Source organism: Mesocricetus auratus, unplaced genomic scaffold (assembly GCF_017639785.1).
Source record: "Mesocricetus auratus isolate SY011 unplaced genomic scaffold, BCM_Maur_2.0 Super-Scaffold_100018, whole genome shotgun sequence".
NCBI classification, from domain to species: domain Eukaryota; kingdom Metazoa; phylum Chordata; class Mammalia; order Rodentia; family Cricetidae; genus Mesocricetus; species Mesocricetus auratus.
This window is the reverse complement of record NW_024429199.1, coordinates 46,324,347-46,349,300: the sequence shown is the minus strand read 5'-3', so window position 1 is coordinate 46,349,300 and position 24,954 is coordinate 46,324,347. Positions and strand designations below refer to the sequence as shown.

Genomic DNA, 24,954 nt, shown 5'->3' with positions numbered 1-24,954 from the left:
TTTAAATGATATCTATTCTTAGCTTTCTATTTCTTTCATTTCTTTCTGTAATGTTTACTCTGCTGGCTTTCCAAAACTGAAATAGATACTTCCTTATTGCATGCTCCCCATGTGCTACAAATATATAATTATTTTTCAAAGACATTAAGAATTTCCCCATTATCTTTGGTTTGGTTTCTAGCTTCCTATGCCTTAGATAATATATATATATATATTACACAATATATCATATTTACATATTACACAAACACTACATAAATTATCAACTTTTAATGCTTGTTCAGACCTGCTTTTCAACACAGAATATAGTCAATAAAAATAAAAACTGTGTGCGCCCTTGCATGAGCAGGAGTGCATGCAGGGGGGTATACAAGTGTATCATGTGTGTGCATAAAGGTGCCAAATATGAAGACCAGGACAGCTGTGAGTATCAGATGCCTTTTACCTTGAGACTAGGTATCTCTCTGCTGTTTGCCACTATGTATACCAGGAGAGTTGGCCTGTGAGTGCCAAAAGATTCTGTCCTCTGCAGCCTACCTCCCTGCACAAGTATTGGGATCAAAGATGAGGTCTTGGCACAACAATACATGGTTCTGGGGTTTAAACTGGGGTCCTTACACTTGCACAGCAAGCATTTTACTTAGTGAGCCATCTTCCCAGCCCTCATGGACACACTGTAACAAGCTAACTAATACTTAAGTAGATATGACCTGCATCATATACCAAATCAGTTGGTCTAGTCTACCACTTGTCCACTGAGAGGACACAACTTACCCTTCCAATATATTAAATATTGTTTGCAGCAACTACAGTCATGAGACTATCAGGAAAAAAAGAAGCTAATTCTTACAATTATTACTTACTTTAAAATTGTTTGTAAAGCAGATAAAACAGAAATACTGAATCTGTGAAAAATAAAATTTTCTTAACCCTAAAAAGCAATTACTATTGCCCCCATGAACCAAAGAGTTCAAATACTCTAAAGTGCACACCATAAGGATTCTAATGCAATTGCAATTGTCAAGGTCATCCTTCTTAAAATGCTGTAAGCAGAAAATGAAAAAAAATTAATCATAGCAGTTGTTTTGTCTATTGCAACCAATTTCCAGGTTAATGTGCTACGCCTCGCATTAAAACTCGCTCTGTGTTGATTTATCATGCCAGCTCTGCATCATCATTCAATTAAAACAGTGCCACAATGCTTTAAGAATAAAATCATTTCAAAGAGCCTGAGCTAAGTGCAACTTGAAAAGCCAAAAGAAAGAAAAGAAAAAGAGAAAAAAAATAAAAGATGTTCACTAACCCTACTGTTTACGTATAGACCTTAGCTGCTGCTCACCAATTATACATCTACCAAGTGGCATGTTAATTTCTAAAAGTTTAACAATTATATCTAATACTATTCATTTTGCTCACTACATTTTAAATACAAATAATGGATTTTTCCCAGTGATAAAATGCAAATTATGAAAACTCTAGGAACCTCCTTAAATGAGTATAATTAAAAACAAGACCTCCTTTGAGACATCACCAAAATAAATGACAAATTAAAAACTGCACTTTCAAAAGCATCTCAGAAGCACTTTTAAGAATTACTAGACAGTAATCTCTGCTTAAAATTCTGGAATTAAAAATAAAGTTATAAAGGAACATGCAAATTTTGGGTTGCTTTTTGGTTTTTTTTGGGGGGGGTTGTGAGGCAGGGTTTCTCTACATAGCTCTGGTACTCCTGGAACTTGGTACATAGGCAAGGCTGGCCCCAAATTCACAGAGACCTGCATGTTTCTAAAGGCATGTGGCACCACCACCACCCAGAACTGGGTTACTCTTTTTTTTTTTTTTTTTTTGGTACAAGAGATAATCTGGGGGCTGGATAGTTGGCTCAGCAGTAAAGAGCTAATACAATTCTTGCAGGACCTGAGTCTGGTTTTCAGCACTATGGTCAGGCTGCTCCAAACTATGTCTTTACAACAACAGGGACTCAGACATACTCTTCTAGGCTCTGAGAGTTATCTAAGCAGTCCTGGAAATTAAACTGAGGTCTCACAAATGCTAGGCAAGCACTGCACACTGGGTTATATTCCCAGCACTATGTCCACCATTTCTATAATTTTAACTAGGCATTTAAAATACCAAATAATCGCCTACTCAGTCAAAAGAATGTATGTATGTATGTATGTATGTATGTATGTATGTATGTTACATAAGACAGAATAGGATAATCTCTAATTTAGAACTTATTTTGGTTAAATATTTACCAGGGTCAAACCTTTTAGCCAAAAATACATATCAATATGTCATATGTAATGGAGAATGTGTCTGATACTGTTTGTAGATTCATATTACTTCTAGACAAGTAGCCAAGGTCTCCTGGCCACTTTACATTACATATAGTAACGAGGTAACAAACCAATCATGTATTAACCACTTATAAAAATCTGTATTTATGTCCCATGACTTACAAGTGCTATGCATATAAAGCTTCTTACAAAACTATTCAAGTCAATTCACTTAAAGCAACTGCTTACTACAAAGAAAAATTGCTAAGTACTTAAAACAAGCATTTAAGTTGGCATATGAATTAAGATATTCCAAGTGAAGGCGAATTTCCCACTCAGTAAGATGCCAAATAATACATAACAGACTTGGGTGAGTAAGACATGTGCTTGTTCTTTTTGGAAGCAAAATATCTAGGTTTAATGTGCAAGGTTTTATGCCACAAGCAGACAATATATAAAACAGTATATGGAAGGAGAAAAAAGCCTTACACACAAAGCCTTGTAAAAGATCCCACATGGTTCTACTGTGGAGTAACTCCTCTGAATGCTGTGAATATGTTTTATTATCACTGGCTAATAAATAAAGAGCTGCTTTGGCCAATAGCACGGCAGGACAGAGCCAGGTGGGAAATCCAAGCAGAGACACAGAGAGAAGGGTAGAATGGGGCAGATGCCAGCAAGCAGCTGGAACAAGATATACCAGGGGATAGGTAACTCCAAAGACAAAATATAGATTAATATAGGCAAAATATAGATTAATAAAAATAAGCTAAATGTTGTAAGAGCAAGTTAGTAATAAGCCTGAGCAAATGGCCAAACAGTTGGCAATTAATATTAAGCTTATGAGAGATTATTTTAAAAGCACATGTTTCTCAAGCTTTATTCTAGCTACTCTCCTTTATTCAAACCTCTTATTCTTACTCTGGTCAACATGTCAGGAAATTCTAAAGTTTTCTTCCTTCTCATCCCTACCCAACAAAAGTCAAACTCTTCTCAATCATCCCACAATAATGAACACAGGTTCCCTTTTCTTTGACTTCTTTGGAGAAACCAGAACACAGATGCTTCCCTCCTCTCAAGAATTTTGCTTATTCCTCTTACACCCTTATCAAAGTGATTATGATGATCTACAAGTCTCTTGCAGGTCATTCTGGAGCCATCATCTAAGTCTGTTAAGTTCACAGTGCTTTACACAGTGTAAGCTTAAAAATAAATAAAATGGTGTTTCAGACAATGAAAAAAAAATGAACCAGGAAGTGTCCTTAACTGTTTTAAGCATCAGTAAGCCACTCAAAAAAATTTTTTTGCATTTTACAATATTTCAGGTTAGACAGAGCTAACCCAGTTAAATCTACATAAATATTTGAAAACATCCCAAACAGCTGAAATCTGAGAAAGGACAGAGAAATTGGGTCTAAAAAGATGATTACAAAAAGTTACTTTTAAAAGGCTTCAATAAATTTGCCAAACATTTAAGCTAACCAAAAATAGAGAACTCAAACAACAACAAGCATCCACAGGAGACAAGTGAAACAAGAAACAATTAGAAGAAATTAAAGACTACTTGAATAATCCTACCAACAAACTGAACAAAATAAATCTCTAAATTTCTAAGAGGCACGGGACTTACCAAACTGACTCAAGGAGTAAAATTATGATAAAGAGTAAGATTACAAGGCAATTCAAAACTTCCCAGTGAAAGGAGGTCAAAGGACCAGATTAAACTAATCTATCCCAAACTCTTCTACAAAACTAAACAAAAAACACTTGCAGGTTCTTCCTTCAAGAACGTTATGTTCATAACAAAGCTAGATAGGAAAATCACCCTCAATGGTGAAAAGCTGAAGTTTGCACTTCTAAGATTAGACAATCCTTGAGTGGCCATTCTCACTACTTCTAAACATGTCAATAGACCAATGACCAATCAAGCCAAGCAAATGAAACTTAAGGTATCTGGGGGTGGGGGAGGACACAGCACCACTAGAATTTCTCTTTTGCATAGGACATGGCCTTCTATCTATTGGAAACTGTAAAGATTTATATTTAAAAGACAAAAACAAAACAAAAAAAGCTTAGAATAAATTATATGAAGTTGCAGGATATAAAATTACATATCTATCCATTAACAACAAAAAGCCAAAAGAAAAATTAAAAGGCCGGAGAGATGGCTCAATGCTTAAGAACATTTGCTGCTCTCCCAGAGGACGAACGTTCAGTTCCCAGGTACCAATATGGCAACTCACAACCATCTGTAACGGCAGTTCTGGAGGAACCTGACATCCTCATCTGATCAACTTGAGCACTAGGCCAGATGTGGTACAGAGACATACATGAACACACACACACAGCACACACACACAGCACACACACACACACACACACACACAGAGAGGGGGGGGCAATTCCACATATAAGAACATCAAAAAGAATGCTATCACACTAGTGAGTTTCAGTAATGTGCTCACTAACCAGCATGGTCTACAGAGTCAATGAAATCCCTACACAAAATCCCAACTGCATTTCTCACAGAAAAAATAGTTTTTAAAGCGTGCATGGAACTATACAAGACCAAAAGTACAGCAATCTTATAAAAGAACAAAGCAAGAGGAGCATCACACTTATCTAATAAACTATAATACAAACATAAGTAACTAAAATAATATAGAACTATATTTAAAATTACAAAGACTAATGAAGATCAGAAATAAACATAAGTGGAAATGGTCAAATAATCTAACAAGAATGTGAAGAATCTACACACAACAGATCAAAGAGAATGCTTCATTAACCAAATTTGGATGTGTATACTAATAAAACTTGAATTTCCATATTCAGAATAATGAAACTGGACCTTCATCTTAAGACCACATACAAAAATTAAGTTAAAATAAGACTTAAATGTTTGACTTGACATTGTAGAACTAGAAAGAAACAAGATTTAAAACTCAGAGGATTTGTCCATCTCTAGATGGCTCAGTGGGTAAAACATTTGCCTAGCATGTATGGGGGGGTGCTGGAATGCCTATTTAAAATTCAGCAAGATGGGTTTTATCAATTCATCTGTAATTCAGCACTTGGGAAGGATATACAGGGGATCCCTTGAGCAAGTTACCTAGCTAGATGAGGTAAACATGTAATCTCTGGGTTCAAAAGAGAGGCCGTCTAAACAGGCAGCAAACAATCGAGGAAGATACACATCAATCTCTGTTCCCCACAGGCATGCGCACACAATGAACACCTGCCCCGACACACATTATGCAATGACACCACACACAACAACAAGGAAGTAAAAAGTAAATAAACTACTTGATATTGGTGGTGATTTTGGATATATATAAAAAAAGCAACCAACCAACCAAAAGCAAAAACAAATGGATTTACTAACAAGGAAAGTAAATCATCATTAAGCAAAATGAAAACGCAAACCAGATTAAGAACAACAGCTGCAAACCATCCATATGTAAGAAATTAATATCCATAATAGGGTACTCAGAACATAATACACAACAAAGCAAACAATAACAACAAAAGCCTGACATTAAAATAAACACACAAAGGTCTTAAATACAGTCTCCTACAGAAAACAGAGAAATGTAATGTTTAACAGGCACAAGAAAGAGGAGCTCACACCACTAGTCAGCACACAAGATACCATCTCACATCTGTTGGAATGATTGCTACACATTGTATGTTAGCTAAGATGTGGTGGAAAGAGAACACAGATAAGGACAATTCTGAAAAACAAGCAGACTGACGAAGCTCACAAACAAACACAAGCAGAAATGGTGAAATCTCTAACAAGAGCATAGTCAAGATCCTATATGCAAAACACACAGACACACAGAGACACACACACACACACACCCCACAAAACCAACAATCTTCATACCATGCTATATACAGAAATTAAATCTGTGTGTTGAAAAGTTCTACACCACCATTTTCATTGTAATATTATTCCCACTAGCTAAGGTATGAAAACAACTCAACTGTCTACTGATATATGAATGGAAGAAAATTGAATGCTATGTAGCCATAAAAAGGAAGATTTTGTAACTTTCAAAAGTACAACAAATCTGGAAGACATTACATTGAAGGAAATAAGGCAAGCATAAATATTGTATAATCTCAATTATATGGGGAATTGAGCAGAAAACAGAATGGTATTATAAGAGTTGGAAAGATAAATATAAAGAGACACTGCTCTAATAGTCAGGTGCTAGAGAGAAGCAGTTAAGAGTGCTTGCTACTCTCAGAGGACTGGAGTTCAGCTACCAGTACCTACACGAGATTGCTCACAACCATGTGTGATTCTGAGTCCAGTGGCTCTACATTCACTTCTGGCCTTCCTGTCACCAACATGCACATATACAGTCAATAAAACTGTAGCTAAGTGACAGAATATAAAGATTTGATTATGCCATATGACTAAATTCTGGAGCTCTACATGAGGTCTGAGTACTTAGTGCCTCTGTCTCTCTGTCTGTGTCTCACACACACGCACGCATGCACGCGCGCACGCGCACACACACGCGCACACCCTGAAGCAAGGGATGAGTTCCTTAGTTCTTGGGTGTGGTATCATTTCAAAATGTTTATCAAAATATCACATTAGGAGTCCCATATAGACCTCCTCAAATATGACCAGCAATTGCCAAGGGACTACTATTGGCTACTCTCTAAAACCTGATGGTAAGACTCTAATGTTAAAGATACAAACTTACTTATGTCATCAAGCACAGAGCAATGAAGCTGATGCCCAAGTAGAGGAGCCCCCCCCCGCCCCGCCACACGGACCAGCATTCATGGTGCTTTAGTATTCTGCACACAACCAGAAAATAAAAACAATCATCAATATTACCCACTACAAATGCTGCAACATGCAAGAGCAACCTGCCTACAAGACATACTGGATCAATAGTGGCATAAATGTTATGTGAGTAACCAACCACTTTTAAATTGTATTTAAGGCCCACTTAATAAGATGAGACCCTTACCTGACATTGCTAAAGTAGCCAAGAACCTGAAATTAGATAGGTAATGGACCTAGGGGAAAACCCACTACTATTGTTCTGCTAACAGAACACAGCAATAAAGTGACTGACTCCCAGTGACAGAGTTCTAAGCCCTCATTAGAGAAGTTTATTCCTATAGCAGTTGCAATTAACACAAAGGCACCATAGCTAGGCAATGTGCCAGAGTGAGAGATGAGTTTGGAGCACTCGGCAGTTGCCCTCAAGGCTCAGGGACCCGTGTGCAAGAGGAGGAGGAGGGTTCTAAGATCCAAAGGTGGAGGTGGACTCCACGAGCATCATCCAGACAAACAGGACCGACATATCCTAAGCAGGAATCTACTTACAGTCGACAGCTGCTTAAACCAAAAAGGAAATCAGTTTTCTCCAGTGGAGTCTGTGTTAGGTTCAATATCCAGGTGTAGGGACCAACAAAACAAAACAAAACGGGCCTTTTATTTTGTTTGGGTATTTTTTGTTGTTTATTTTGGTGGTTTTTGTTGGGTGGTGAGGGAGACAGAATCTGGAGGAGTTGGGGCAAAGAGAAAAAATGTGATCAAAATATGCTATATGAAATTTTTTTCAATAAAATAAATCAATTAAAAATTAACTATCCTATTATATATTGTAAAAATAGACGATTTTGTTAGCCAACTATACTACAATAATGATTAGAGTAGGTAATATTCAGCACAGGACCCACAGTCATAAATTCCTCAATAAAGTTGACTCGTTCTCATTCTGTTTCAAAGAACAAAGTAAAAGACACTGTAGGGAAAGAAATCAGCTTTATCTTCACTCTCCCCTTCAATAGGGAAGTAACTAGAATACAGGGCTATGCCGTGCAACAATTTTAGGTGTTAAGAATGCTGAGTATTATGTTCAAAACAATGAGCCCAATTCTATTTATAATAAAGCACATGCACTGAATTATTGAATTCACAATAACACCGAATAATGGTTATTATTAATATTGCCTACCTTTAAAACGAGATGATACTACGTAGGGAAAATCCTAAAACACTCAGACCCAATCAAGGTCAGACACTTAATACAATGTTATGTCTCCCTTACAAGGTCAGTAAACAAAATTTAGCAGTCTTAGAATTTCTAAATGATTAATATATAGTTTACATTTAAAAATCCTCTTCAAGTTTTTCAGAATTAATTCAGTTGTTACTTTCCCTAACTACACGACAATCATGCCTGAACTTATTAATGTTGTCAGTCTTCTAAATCACTGGGTCACATCTTTCTGTTTTGTTTTTTAAAGCAGATGTATATAACCATGGCTAGCTGTGACCTCACAGACCTTCCTGCTTCAAGCATGCCTTTTCTATTAATGAACCATTATGATGCGTTCATCAGCATCTTTTTAAGGCAGATGTTTGCTAAAATAGAGAAAGCAAACTTAAAAAAAACATACAGTGAGCCCAAGTGTCCCAAGTGTCACCTATGACCGATGAGTCTAGGGAACAAAATGTGTGTTTATGACCCTCAAGTGGGAAGGCTCTTGAAGTTGATCTCCTGCTACATAAACACCAGTCCATTAGAAAAGTTTTATTAATTAAAAGAACTGATCTTTATAGCACAAGGTTTTACTTGTATTTGATTTAGTGACAACTGTCTTTTATATTATCCTGCTTAATATTCTACATTACTGCAAGTAATTCATTTGGCTGAAAGGCCAGTCCCCCTTCTTAATCTCTACACACAACAGAGGCAGAGATCTTTAGATTCTTCACTATAAATAATTCCATGCCCTAGTCCAATCACTGTCTAAGTTCAGGTTCTCACTTTCCACATCTTTAAGCATCCTAGGAGAACAAAGATTATATCCTTTCATATTATTTTGTACAGTTATTTACCACAGACTACACACAAACATTTCTAGACTAAATGATACAAAATGCTTGACTTATATTTATGTTTTCTTAGTGATGGTGGTAGTTTTACAACTGGTTTGCTCGTTCGCTGGCTGGTGACTGAACCTAGAATGATAGACACAAACTCTACCATGGGACTATAAACCCAAACCTAGACTCTTCTTTTAAAATTCAAAATGGTTCATTTATACTACTTATATTAAATAGTAAATGAAAACCTTAGAACCTAATAAAAATGATTCTATCTTCCATTAACCACAAATAAAACAGCATAATTTTTTTACAGGCTTACTTATTTTTAATTTTATGTGTATGAGTGTTTTGCCTACACACACACCTGTGTGTCACGTGCAAGACTAGAGCTCAAAGAACTGGGGGGATGGGGGGAGACACACCTAACAATCTAATCTGGGGCCTTAAGATTAACAAGTATTCTTAACTGCTGAGACAGCAACAACCAGCATAAATTTTTAAGATGCAAATTCCTACCATGTAATGAAACTTACTAATGCAAAAACATGCATGGCCAAGTTAATGATAAGGAAACTTGATTCCAGAGTCTGATCTGAACTGCTCTGTTATAAATGGCTAGATTTGTTAAGATAAATTATACTTTCCCTACAAAACAACCAAATTTAGTTCCAAGGCTACTTGATGTCCTTATAAGAAGAGTTCTCTCTCTCTCTCTCTCTCTCTCTCTCTCTCTCTTTCAAAGACAGCTTTCTGCTTACAATTAAATGAAAAGAAGCAATAAATTACTTCTGTCACTTAAAAACATTTAGGACACCTGCTACAAGCTGACTATCCCTAACTTTCAAAAGACTCCAAAATACAAAACTGTTGTACAGATATACTGGTACCAACAGTGGAAAGTTCCATATCTAATCTATTTGACTGTATCCAAAATGCAGTTCTAAGAAATTTTTTATAAAATTATGTTCAGAATGTGTGTGTGTTTAAGATGCATGTCAAAAAAGTGAATTTTACATTAAGGTATGGGTTCCACATCTGTTTCTACACATGCAAATATTTTTAATATAAAAAAACTAGATTCAAGCATTTCAAATAATACTCAACTGAATCAACAGGCTATGAAATAAATAGTAGAGCTCAAGTAAAACAAACTTTCCTTCATAGCCCATTCCATGTGTTCATCTGGTACTGGACACCTTGTGACAGGAACAACCCTGATGAACTCTTGGTCTCAGCTCCAAAAGTTTGTCTAGGATGGGCATTAATCAGACCAACTACTCTTCTCCTTTAATATCTATCACAAACAGCCCAACATTACTACGAACAGGGTTCTTCTCAATTTTTCTGTTAAATTCCTTTGGTTAGTTCAGTGAGCATTTTTAGAAAGAAATGTATCAATTAGATACCTGTGATACCTGTGATTTTTTTTGTATTTAACTGGTAAGCCCACCATAACAAAGCTTTAATACAGCAGATCATAATACATTCATAAGATAAACCAAACACTCCTCCTCTTAAAAATTTTTAAAATGTAAATGCCAGTAAGCAATCTACTTCAGACAGATTCTGGTATAATGGAACTTGATCAACTATTACTCAGGTCAAATGGAGACATCCATACGCTAGACAGTGGAGAAGACCCTAATTTGTGCTTTCTTACAGGAAAAGAATAAAGCTTCAGCAGCTGTCACAACATTTGGTGAGATACATGGAGCAGAAAAAAACTGGACCTGAGACCGTGGGAGCCGGCCCAAGCCAGTTCGAGATATCCTAAATCGGTGTTCCTGACCCTTGATGTCATCAAATCTACAGCCCAAGAAAGAAATAAAACAGTCGGTTCGAGATTTCCAGTTTCTCAACAGGCCTGCTACATCAACCTCCTGCACCCGTGAGTTTTCATCCCGAAGCCAGCAAAAAACTGGAAGATTAGCAGTTTGCCCATGACACACCTTAAAACAACAGAATTCATTTTGCCAGTTTTTCCCTTTGGGGAAAAAAAAGGACCCATTTAAAACATTGGTATGGACTGTGATGAGTGGCAAAAGCCTCTTTTCAGTATTTGAACAGGACATGGTCAATTGAAATATCAGACTTGGTGGTTCCTGTTTCTAGAATCGCACCTATGCCAGTGTATTTTTCTGGAGAAATGCAATTTGTCCTAATGCGACAAAAAGGAGACTTTGGCTCAAGTCGCATATTCAGCTGAGGCTACTGACGTTAAATAAACAAACTACATCACCACAGGAACAAATTGGTACTCTATAAATAGTGCAACAAGCCTCTTGTTCATATTTTTTATAATGCTACATGTGTAACATCAATGATTATACCTAATGTATCTGTACAAGTGCACTTTCTAAATGCTTTCCTAAGTAGATCTTGAAATAATTGTAAACTTTATCATTTTTGACCGTCAAATTGTAACTGTAAATCACCCTTGTAACAAAAAAAGGCTGATGGTAGAATGCTATGGAACAGATGGGGGGATGGGCAGGCGACAGAGAGGCGCTATGTCAGTGGGGGTCCTAGGAATGGTGACAGTGGCAGTAGGCATTCTGGATTCATGCTGAGTTCAAAGTGCCTTAGCCCATGGCAAGCCCGATAGCCATAAAGCCTGATTACAGATGATTCTAAGTTGAGGTTTCTCTGAGGATGGGCAACCTATGGGGTAGAGCCCCCCCCCGCCTAAGGCAGAGGTAGCCGGGTACCCCAAAGACGGGATGGGGGGCCACCCCATTTGACCTAAGACAGGAGTGCCTCATAAGAAAATAAAAAGGAGAAATTGTGGGGACCACAGACCCTGGCCAGAAACCCACTCCTCCATCAGCCTGGGAGCAGGCAGCTGCCAGACAATGTTTGCTGAAAACATGTTTACTGAAAACAATCCAAAGCCATAAGTTCCTGATAAGGGCTCACTCACTGAAACACCCTGACTTGATCTTCCTGATGGCTAGCTACTTCTTTCTGCTCCCTGCTGTTCCCGATTCTGGTGTCAGAGAGTTAACCACCAGCCAGGAGGGAAAAAGAGAGATGTGTGCGTGTATGTATGGCAGAAGTTTTTCTGGAGGGAAGCGTTTTCTTGGGAAGTTCTCCTGAGCCGATTTGGGGGTCATAAAGTTTTCCTAATGCAACCGACTGGTCTCTGTGTCATCAAAACCGACCCCCTGGCCACATTCTCAGATACAGGCTGCACAGCAGGCGCGGCACTCCATCTCATCTGAGGCTGACAAACAAACAATTGCTTACATAAGTGTTCTCCAAAATTAACTTTGAACTAGTGTTTGGAATATTAGCTATTTTTAAATATTAAGATATATAATTCACAAAATAAAGCACCTGGCATTTTAAAGACTATGGGGGCTTATGACATTAGAAATTGTTAAACTTCAAAACAAAACAAAGCAGATCTAAAGAAAATTTACTGCTTTCAGACTACCCTGAAACTCACTGAAATAATATCCACTACTGTCCTCAGAAATCCAGTACAGCCAAATAGGCACAGGTGGGTCCTCAATACACCCCCTACAGAGTGAAGCAAACAAAAAAAGCAAAATTCAAACCGAAAAATAAATCATAAAGTTAGCCTTCTCTGTCTGAGTTACTTGAAGTTTTAAGCCAATAATAGTTCCTGTACCTAAAACAAACACATTTACAATATCGAATTTTAATAATAAATTAAGACCACCACAGACTACTATGTAATCTGAAACATTTCATAACTTTAGGTAAAGGAAAAAACTAAACAATAACATCATTTTATTTTTATTCTGTATGTGCTATATGTAGGTAAATGAATACATGTACAACTGTGTGTGCCTGTCTATGTACTCAGATCAGAGGATGATACTGGTTATCTTCCTCAGTCACTCTCCACCTTACTTTTTTGAGATAGGGTCATCTTTCACAGAACCTGAAACTTGTGTTTTCAGCTACTCTGGATGGTCAACAAGTCCCTAGGATCCTCATGTGCAGCCACCCATGTGCCACAGTGCTGGGTTATGGGCACATATATATCATCTGGCTTATGTGGAGGTTGGGAGTCCAAAGACAAGCCCTCGTGCTTGTGCAGGAAGAACTATACCCTATGAGCCATGTTCCCAGCTGTGGTCCTAAAGACAGAACATACACATTTTGCAATGTATATGCCATTAGTTCATGCAATGCCAATGAATACTGCATGAATGACCTAAGGGAAAATTAAAAACTACAGTTAGGAAATGCAGTGCTTTTACTGTATAAACACAGTTTTCTGCTCTTATAGAAATATCATGGTTTCACTCAGCAAAACAAAGACAATTATCTTCCTAGTGTCACTCCTGGCATGTAAGACTCAACTCTAATTTACACTGTATTGTCTTAGAATGTTTGATTTTTGAAACTGCTTACTAGAGTTGCTTACTTGAGTTTCATTTGAAAGAAAAAAAGTAGGGTACCTAGAGATGATCAATCAGAAATTAAAAGCACTGACTGCCCTTCCAGAGAACCCAGTTTTAAGTGCCAGAACCTATATAGTGACTTGAAACCAGTTAAAACTCCACTCGCAAAGGATCTAATGGCCTCTTTTGGCCTCCAGAAGCACGGGGTACACACACATGTGCATACAATCAAAACATCCTTATACACACATACAAATGTACTTGTAACAGCATTTGTAACTGATGAATTCTGGTATGAAACTGGAAAAGGATTTCTAACAATTTATCAAATGGCCCTAAATTCTTCTACCTTTTATACTATGTATTTATATGAATCAGCATTCTCTCTGCATTGATGATATACAATTAAACTATCCACCTGAAAAACATGAAAGATGTTCTACATCTTGCAAAATAAAATATTTACACAAGATGTAATTCTTATTGTGCACAAACCTATGTATGCATGCATCTACATATGCACATTCCTAAAGAGGCCAGAGACTCTTTGGATGTCTTCAGCATCTGACAGCAAGGCTCTCCAGAGACAAAAATCCTGCCACTGAAGTTCTTTCCCAAGTATCCTGGGTTCTCACTTACATAATTTCCTGCAATGCCTTATAATTATCCAACAAAGCCTTCTTTTGGCAACATTATTCTGAACTGTTTGTGTATTTGCAACCAAAACTACTTGCAAAAACAGAGTAACATATAAAGTAAAGAAAGGTGTACTAAAAAACACAAGTTATAAAATACCAAAACTCTACCTCCCATTAATCCCATCTAAGACATTTATACTCCATCTATAAACTAATATTGTCTGAGTAACAACTAATTGATCTAAAACCTATTTTTAACATTAGAATTATTCTTTCATTTGTTTTCCAATAAGTATTCTCACATCTAAAAGCCATTATTTTTCCTTTACATACTCAGTAATTAATGGATGGCTATTATACATTAGTATTACACAGTGACTAGTAAAATTAAGGCAGTGAATTAATAAAGACAAGGTTCTTGCTTTATGTACAATATAGTCTGCTAGGGCAGTGGTTCTCAACCTTCCTAATGTTGCAACCCTTTAATATGGTCCTCATGTTGTGGTGAACCCCCAACCATAAAATGACTTTCATGGTTACTTCATAACTGTAATTCTGCTACTGTTATAAATCATACATATTTGACAGGCAGGGTACCTGATGTGACCCTGTGAAGGGGTCATCTGACAGCTCCCAACCCCTGCTGTGCTAGGGAGTAAGAAAACTAAAGTGCTATTGAGGTGGAGCGTGGGCTGTTGGGGTTGGGGGGGGTGGAGATGGACAGAACCAAGTGGCTTTTACAGTAACTAAAGGAGTATTTAAACTCAGCCACATTTAAGGAAAAGCAACAGCCAGTCACAGTGAACAGTGTATAAATGGCACAAAGATCATGAAGCTGGAAATAGATGAGTTATTTTCAAAGTCAAAGGAAGGCCAACATGATTACGCTGTGCTATAGACACATGAGAAAATCACTTAAAATGAGGACAGAAGAGAGAAACTGAATCAATTGTATCACATAGGGTTTTATAACAAAGGAAGAGCCTGGAGGTACTTCAAAATCAGCTGGTAAAGAAGACTGTATCTAAAATAATACTAGAGACTGGTTGAGCAACTGACTAAGTCAGACTGGGGAGAAAGGAGGAATCAGATTGGAAAGAGACCTTTTCACAGAAACTTTAGAGACTTGGAAGCAACCAGTAAGTCCAGTACTCTCATTTTACAGAAGGAATGACATGATCCAAGCTGTATGTGGACTGTCTGTGGTCAGACTGAAGACCACCATATCAAGAGTTGCACTTGATCTTAACACTCAAGACAAAAGTTTTCCCAGAATTCTTGACCTCAGTCTGAAATTCCATGTCTTCATCATGAATAGTTCCCAAAGTGACATGGCAAAAACCAAATGGAAATATACTTTAAAGAGAAAAAATTTTAATTGCCCACATAAAATTATTCCCATTTCACACATAACTCTTTTAAAGCAGCTGATAAAAGTTATCTCATTGCATATTGTATGAGGCAGAAAAATGACAAAACAACAAATATACTTACATCCGGGTATTCTTTTACAGGCACATAGAGTTTCTCTTGCAACTGCACAACAGGTCCCACAGCGTCCGGCAATTCTGCACTCCTTTTCTCTGTACTGCCATTTAATGTGTCGTTGTACATGTCTTTCCGCACTCTGCTAATTTCTGTTAAAAGTAAAACGGTTCAAAGTTAGACAAAAAATATTCTTGCTAATCCAGGAAGGGGGTGGGGGTTGCTTCACTGATAAAATGTTTTAACACTTCAGTGAACAACTGCTGATCTATCCTGTCATTCTCTGCATGAAGCCTATTTACAAAATGACAGCCTTCATTTCTAACATAAATCAAATCTACACCAAACAAATTACACATCTTATTAAAACTAGCTTCAGAACAGAGACTCTTAGCCATAATCATATAGATTTTAGTTTACCTAAAATATTCATGTTTAAAAATGAGGTCAATCATTTTAAATGGTAGCTTTAGTTAATTTTCATAAGAACACATGAGACAAAATACCAAAAACTCTATTATTCCTCATAAATAATCTGCCTCATTTAAGGCTTAAACTGGACACCACTTTATTGGATATTTTTACTACCTTTAATACACTCAAAATGCTCAACAAACAACACATACCAAGTTTAGTCTGAGTGAGGCATTCAAATTTAGCAGTTAACGTTCTAAAAAGGAAAAGAGACTAATAGAACTAAATGAACCCTAAATAAAGCAGCATTCCAGGGAAGAAGAAAACAGTACATAACAATACAAAAGGCGGTGGTACAAACTCCTAAAAAGGTGATTTATCTTCCTATGATTAAGAAAGGCAGTTTGTTTTTTTAAAAATCTCTGGAGTTCTAAGCATTAAACTTGTCTTCTGAGCTAAACTCTCACTCCTAAAAACATCAGCCACTCACTGCCACTTAGCAGCATCATACTCAAAGTTCTATGATATCTAAGTACCCTGTAAACTACCCAATACGCTTTCATGCCCTTCCACTTATTCAACAACACTTCAATTTGCTAAAGTTTCTTTCAAAATGTAAACCCACACAAGACACTCTGTAACGGATGATGGTATGAAGACTATAGACTATCACTAATGCCTTAGCAAACAACACATTGTGGACAGTTGTTGGTGGCACTTTGGCACGTCTCTACCATTCCCTCTCTCCACAACTGTTCATTTAAACAGCAACAATCAATTTAATTTTTTCTTGTTTAGTTTCTACTACATATATACCCCTTCAGACCAATGTTAATCTGCTGACATTCCTTACAATGACTAATTTCTGAGTCAAGATGACTGCAATTTCATAAATCACACATTTTGAGAGCATGGATATCAAAATACTGGTGTGCCTTATTAAATTGCCTGGTAAAATTTCAACGCTATATACATGTTTTCTCTGGTTTGGTATGGGTAGTGTGTGCATTTTTTAAATTGTCTCATTCACTAACATAGCCCAGGTTGACATCTAACACACAATCCCCTGCATATAATTCCACCTTCCTCTAGGTCCACCAGATTACAAGGAATCTACAACCTGTGTCATTAAATTCAAAAATAAAAACTTATCTTTATAGCATTTAGGCTTTCTCCTATTTTCCCACATTTTCTCAAACAACAGTAACCAAACTTTTTCCCCTTCAGAAAATTTTTGCATGTACTAAATTATGTTTTTATGACTAAAAACTTGACCTAGCTATAGCATTTACTAAACTCATCTTCCATTTCTTTGCTCTATCTTGACTTTCATTCCCTCTTTTTCTAACTAAACTCAACTATTAATTCTGTTCCTAAGAGAAAATTACCAAGGAAGCAGCATTGACAAAGACATAAATATTTTATCTGAGTAGCTATGTGCTTTTCCTTTGTGTGTCACACTTACATCCATCAAGGCACTCCTTAGCGTACTAACCCTGGATACACAGAAGGACAGGAAGCACGAAGAGCTTACACTTTACTTGGTCGCAGCTACCTCAGCTTGTAACTGTCCATAGATTTGAGTAAAATCAGAGCCAATATTTATACACTGATGCTTACTTACACATAGATTTAATAAGCAACGTTAACACACAAGTTTTCAGCTTTCAACACAAGTTTAAAGAGACTTTTATTTGCTATTTGCAATTCGCCTTTTGATATTACAGTAATATATCAACACAAACAGCAAAGTAGGGGGGTTAATATCTAAGATTATACAAATGAGTTTTCCTTAACATGATGCTTACTAAATGTTAAACCTAATCCTAAGTTAGAAATCTATTTATATCTGAAAAACTACTTTAATAAAGAGACTGTTATGTGGCCATATGTACTTAGGATTAACATGCTCTCCTCAAAAGAAAAAGCAAACAACAAAAATTCAACTCAGAATTTACCAAATACAAAGAAAAGTTTAAAGTTATTTGAGAAGAGAAGGCCTATAGAATGTATTAATTCGTTGTTCTTATTCTAAGGAGCCACATCCACAAATTGTAGCAGACAAATTTAAAAACAAGTTATTATACAATACACCACTACTTAATGGGATGTTTTCCTTTCTCTAAATAAATTAAATCTGGTTTAATTTAGAGGCATTTGCTTTCAAACCAGCAAGGAAAAAAAAGTCAGTCCTCATCAAAATTCCAATGACATTTTCACAGAACTAGAAAAAACAATACTAGAATTCATGCAACCATGCACGCATATACACGTGCACACACTTGAGCATCAGCACACACTCACATACCCCAATCTTAAGTAAGTCAAAGCAATCCCAAGCAAATATAACAATGCTAGAAGTATCAGCACCTCGTTTATTTACTAGAGTCGTGGCAACAAAACTACACGACAGTGGCACAAAACCAGACAGCAGGACCAATGGAATACATAAACTCCAGAAATCAACACTGCTAGAGCCAATCGTTTTAAATTAGTGCACCAAAAGCACACATTAGAGAAAGAGCACTATGAGCAAACAGTGTGGGAAAACTGGATATCCGCATGTAGAATAGTAAAATTAGATCCCTATCTTTCATCCTGTACAAAACTCAATTCAAAATGGATCAAAGACCATAATGCAAGACAGGAAACTCTCAAATGCTACAGGGAAAACACATCAAGGTACAGGAATAGACAAGAACATTCTGAAAAATACTCCAATAGCCCAGGAAATAACAAGAATTAACAAAAAGGATTATATAATGTAAAAAAGCTTCTGTATAGCAACGGAAAAATGTAACAACAGCCTACAGAATGAGAGAAAAGCTTTGTCAACTATATACATCTATAGGACTAATAACTAATAACTAGAATCCGCCCCCACCCCCAAAAAAGAACAAATCATTCAAAGAATGAGCAAATACAGTGAGGAGACAGTTCTCAATAGTAGACATAGCAATGAACACATGAACACTGTTCAACATCCTTTACCATGAGGGAAACTCCGTCTCCTTCAGTCAGAGTGGCTATCATCAAGAAACGGAGCTGGCAAGGATACTGAGGGAGGACAAATCCTCACACACCACTTGTGGGAATGGTGTAGCCACAATAGAAATCACTACAGAGGCTCTTAAAAAAAGAAAAAACTAAAAACAGAAATGTCATATGGTATAGCTATTCCATTACTAAATATATAACCCCCCTCAAAAAAAAAATCAAGGTCAGAAGTGGGAGAGAAATGGCTCAGTAGTTAAAAGCACTTGCTACCCTTTCAGAAGGCTGAAGTTCAGCTCTCTCAGCTCACATGTCGGATAGATCGCAACCATCTGTAACTCCTGCTCCAGGACACTGGATGTCTCTGGGTTCTGCACACACCTGTACTCACATGCATCAAACTACATGCAGATGCACATACCTACACACATGAAAAATAATATAAATTATTTAAAAGTCAAAATGAGGATACCACAGACAGATCTGCACTCCTGTTTTTATAGCAGCACTTGTAACAATTGCCAAGACATGAACTTAGTCCAGATGTCCATCAACAGATGAATAAAGAAAATGAATTACACACACATGCTGGACTGTTATTTAGCTATTAAAAAATTCAAGACGGGCGGTGGTGGCGCACACCTTTAATCCCAGCACCCAGGTGGCAGAGGCAGGCAGACCTCTGTGAGTTCAAGGCCAGACTGGACAACCTCCAAAGCCACAGAGAAACCCTGACTAGGAAAAAAAAAATCAAACTGAAACCACAGGTTTTCTCATGACGGATATAAACATAAAAATCAACATGGTGTGTGTGTGTGTGTGGTGGGGGTAAGTTGCAGGGGAACTACTAGTGAGGAGAAGGGAATCATCAGGGAGAAAGAAAGAAACAAAGCAATGTGAGAGTTGAAAATGAGTCATGTAGGTAACACACATACATTAAAATGAATAGTCATCTAATTATGAAAAATAAGTAATCCAGGGCTGGAGAGATGGCTCAGTAGTTAGGAACACTGCCTGTTCTTTCAGAGAGGACCTGAGTTTAATTCCTAGTAGCCCTATGGCAGATCATAACCAGTTCCAAAGACCTGACATGCTCTTCTGACCTCCTTGGCACTAGTCATACACACAGGTGCACAGGCACACAGATAGGCAAAACACCCATAAACATCAGAAAATAAAAATTGAGGGGGGGGAAAGTAATACTTAGGAACATTGCAGTTTTTATTAACCCTTGCCGTCCTACTTACAAGCAAAGAAAATGGATACTTAAGACATAGACAGTAAGAGAGCTTTAAAATGTACTATTATCAACCTTTCCATTTCTAATCAAGTTATTTTCAAAGTTGGCTCTCTTGGGTTATTTTTTTTACCTTGTTAAATATACAAATGGACATTCATGTAAACCCTGTGTAAGTCAGAATACAGTTCCAGGGACTGAAGGGTTCATCTCAAGTTTTTTATTTATGACACAAGTAATAGTGGTGGTGGATTATAACATAAGGCCTTAAGTAACAGAATAGAGACATTTGCAGATTCTAACAATTGTAAAATTAATTACAGAATCGTCTTTTAAAATATCATTAATAGGAAACCATTACAGTAATAAAGACATGCAAAAAGTTTATGTAGTATATGCTAAAATCAATGGGCAACAACATGGATATGGGATATGGGATACTACTAATTAGAAAGAGGAACTTTATGATGAAGCAAATGTCTAATATAACATCACAACCAAGCAATTAAAGTTAACACACATACTCACCCTTCCTAGTTTGATGCACCTAAGTACCTAAATGTGATTTTATTGACAAAATGCATAAACTCAATCTAATCATAGATAAAGCAGACGACTCAATACTTAAAACTGTTCAAAAGCATTGAAGTCACGAGGGTGGGGGGGTCATAAAAAGAAAGGAAAAAAGTATCATCACAGAATTAGAGGCTTCTAAAGGGAAGGGGAAGTGCAGAAGCTAGACTTGGTGATGCATTCCTATAACCCCAGGACACGGGAGGCAGAGGCTGGAAGCCCAGAAGTTTAAAATCACTCTGGGCTACACAGTGAGTTAAAGGCAGGCCCGACTTGTATGAAACCATGACCAGAGGGGAAGGGAGAGTGGAAGAAAAGGAAGAATTAAGTAAAAAGGACTAGTTTAAAAGCTGAGCAAGATTTGAAGAACTAACTGTTAAATATTTTCTGGTTCCCACATTATTTTTCTACTTTTTTTTTAAACAAATCTAAATTCATTTTGAAGTCAAGAATTAAAATTTAAGAAGTATTTGATTTGGCTTTTAGATGCATTTATTCCAATGAGTAGAGGGGAACATTTATGAGAAATAATGTCATGAAAACATCTTCTGAGCTAGTAAAACATTTAACTTACCTAGTCAATGAAAGGGGGAGGGGTATGCTTATTTACCAGCTAAACTAAGGAAATCAAAATCACTCACAATAATCTTTCCTAGTTTGAATTAAATATTTAACTATACAGGTATCTTTCTCATCTTGCAGTAAGTATACCATTTACTAATCACTCAAAATATTTTGAGCTTTAAGATGTTATGTGCTTAGACTGTTTACTATATTCTCCAAAAGAAAATCCAGAAATAGAAAAGCTAATAGTTATTACAACACCAGATGAGACTTTCTTTACAAAAGGTTTGAAATTTTGTTAGTCCCTTCATGTCTGATGTTTAGGAAAAACATGCAATCCATGAAAACCTGCCTTTCAATGAAAAGTGAGTCTCCAACTAGTCTTTCCATGTTCCCCAACATACAAGGGTTAACAATCAACCACAAACTGAATCACATAGAACTCAACCCTCATCAGGTCAGAACTACACACTTCATTCAAGCTATATTACCAGAAACCAAGATTCTCTTTAAAGTATATCCTTGGGGAGCAAAATTACTACCTAGTAAAACATTTAACTTATCTAGTCAATAAAAAAAAAGAGGGAAAAAAATGTTGTTTTACCAACTGAGGAGATCAAAGTCATCCAAAATAATCTTTCCTATGGTTTGAATAACACTACTAATTTTAAATTATACAGACTATCTTTCACTTCACCAGGCTCCTGTACACCTATATTCTTTGGTTAGTGCCCTCTTATAAGTATCACAAAACACTAAAGGCCATAAAAATCAAGAGTAAAAACTAAGCAAGACCTTCCAAGAACTTTGAAGAAGTTAGGTCTTAGGGATAGGGAGTAATGGGTACATAAGTGTTTCTTTACATTTTCCTTTTTGTTTGTATTCCAACTTCCATGCAGTTTCAAGGAAGGAAAAGTCTAGGACTAGTAGTTATGTGCAACAAGGTTTTGCTCCCACACCTTAACACTGGGAACAACAACAAAATCAACATGGAAATACCCAAATGTTAAAGCAGCCCAAATATAGGAGCACTCTTTCATACTGTGAAAATACTAAAAGGAGCTTTTTCAAGAATATTTTTTTTAAAACCTATTATATACAACATTCATACAGGTCCTTTACAGTTGACACCAAGGCTGAATTAGAAAGGTGAGTGATATGTCAGCAAAAAATCTTAGTTATCTTTTTGTGACAAAGGTCAACTAACAGTGCCTCAAAAATCCAAGCAATTGGAACTAAAAATAACACTGTAATACAGTGAAAGCCTTCTAATGAAACCTCAATTGGTTTAAAAGTAGATTTAGAAAACCTACAAGAAGTTGCGTTATCGGAAGAAGTGCATTTACTACTCTTGTACTGTTTCCTAAAATGTACATTCTACGATGACAATCTTGGAGATCAGTTTTAATGAGCTGAAATGTAGAATACAACTTTTTAAGATCGTAAAACTTTGAATTTATCAAAATAGACAGTAAATGCTACTATGGAAAAAGAAAAACAAAACCCCTCATAAAGAATATTCCTAAAAAGCCCACTGCCCTCAGAGCTCCAATCATATACAACTTCTTAGCATGTTAGCTTCACACATTGAAATCAAATTCCAATCTTTCCTCAGAATTTATTCCTTCTGGTATCAAAACAGGCCTCCAAAGCCACAGAGAAACCCTGTCTCGAAAACACCAAAGGAAAAAAAAAAAGGACTGAGCTTATGAAAGCACGCATGTGCAACAAAGCACACGGGAAAGCAAGCCCACCAAACACTGTACAAGAAGCATACACACAGAGCAGCTCATAATTAGTTCAACTATCTTTAACTGTATGAGTGTTTTGCTGCCACGTATGTGTGTGGCTTTATGTTTGCCTGTGCACTATTGGTGTATGTGGAGGGCAAAGGATGGCTTCTGATACCATGGAACTGGTATTGCAAACCGTTGTAAGCTGTCATTTGGGTGCTGGAAATCAAATCAAGTCCTTCTCTCCAGTCCCCTAAACCTAATTCTTTGTAAATTGATTTCTCAGCTAGCTCTACTCTACCCATATTCTGCCATTCATTACCCAAACCTTTCCTAAAAAAGAATTTATACTTCACAATCAAGTGTTAATGGAAATCAAAGACTTGAATAGTAGTAGTTATAAACAGCACAGAATTTAGGATTTGAGATAGCAAGGCCTTATTTCTTCCTACACATCTTCCTAGTAAGTCAGTCTTAGAGATGAGAAATTTATCCTTAGTGTGGTTAGGTAGATTTCCTTACAGTTAAGGACTCTATACTCATCATTTAAAGTTAGAAAACTGAGATGTGAAGGTTAAGCACTTTTATTTAAAATCACTTAACTTGTAATTGAAAGTCAGGTTTCAAATCTGCACTTTCTCTAAAATTGTATTCTTTCAATTATACAACATAGCCTCTCCAGCATTACTCTTCCATCTCCAAAATTAAACTTGGTTGCTACCAGAGCAGTGGACATGAGTAGGAAAACCAGTAACAAGAGCTAGAGAGAAAAGAGGAAAAGAATGGGGAAGTAGAAAAGCAGTGATAACGAGGCAAAGAATGGGATAATAGCCAAATAAAAACTGTAACAAAAGCTGAATTAAATAGTTATCCAAGCCTTCTTTTTTCAAACTGTCACTTAATCTGTGGATCAAAGTTAGGGTCTACAGCAATATCCGAGATCACACTATAGGTAAACTTATGAATTCGACAGAATTACTCTGAACAGCAAATATTTACACATTGCCTAAAAATAAAATATTCTGTTACAACTGACTGAATACTTTCTATGGAACTAGGAACTTGTCTCTAAAGTTTTCTAATAGTAAAAATTGGCTTCCATGTTGAATTAGGTTAGAGGATGATGATAATAGAAATAATGCATGAAGCTTGGTGTTCTGGAATTTTAGGACCTTAACACTAGAGAAAGCCATTTCTAAAGAGAGAGGCAGTCACAGCTCAATGGCTTCAACTGGCTGCTACACTAGGAAAAATACTAAACTCTATAAACACTGAAATTCTCAAGCTACTCATTATAAAGATATGATAATAAGAACAGAAAGAACTGAATTTCTAATCACTCTGATGACACAAAATTAAGTTAATAAACACATGAAAAAGACGTAAAATAAAAGGCATAATTCTGGCTCATGCCTTTAATCCCAGCACTTGGGAGGCAAAGGCAGGTGGATCTCTGTGAGTTCGAGACCAGCCTGGTCTACAATAGCTAGTTCCAGGACTGCCTTGAAAAACCAAAAAAAAAAAAAAAAAAAAAAAAAAAAAAAGGCATAATTCTGAATACCTCTAGTGTAGTTTTAAGTTTTCTCCATCTGTGTAGTAACTGCTAAGTAATAGCTATCATTTTGAAGGCCAAGTGGTTCTGTTTTTCTTGCTCAAGGCATTTTCTATTTTATTCAGAGACCTATCAAAAAGGTCACCGAACTCTTGTGTATTTTACCAGCAGCCACACTAAGATTTAGACAGGTAAGTTATCATCCAAATTAGGTGTCTGTTTCTTGATGTTTCCTTGA

The 24,954-nt window shown here is 36.6% G+C and overlaps 1 protein-coding gene across 1 annotated transcript in view; it reads right to left on the bottom strand.

The window, feature by feature from the left end:
- Positions 1–24,954, bottom strand: part of Qki (QKI, KH domain containing RNA binding) — a 106,668-nt gene that overhangs the window by 63,623 nt on the left and 18,091 nt on the right. Inside the window, 1 exon segment of the mRNA XM_040758183.1 lies at positions 15,659–15,801. Coding sequence (XP_040614117.1) covers positions 15,659–15,801 — 143 coding nt within the window.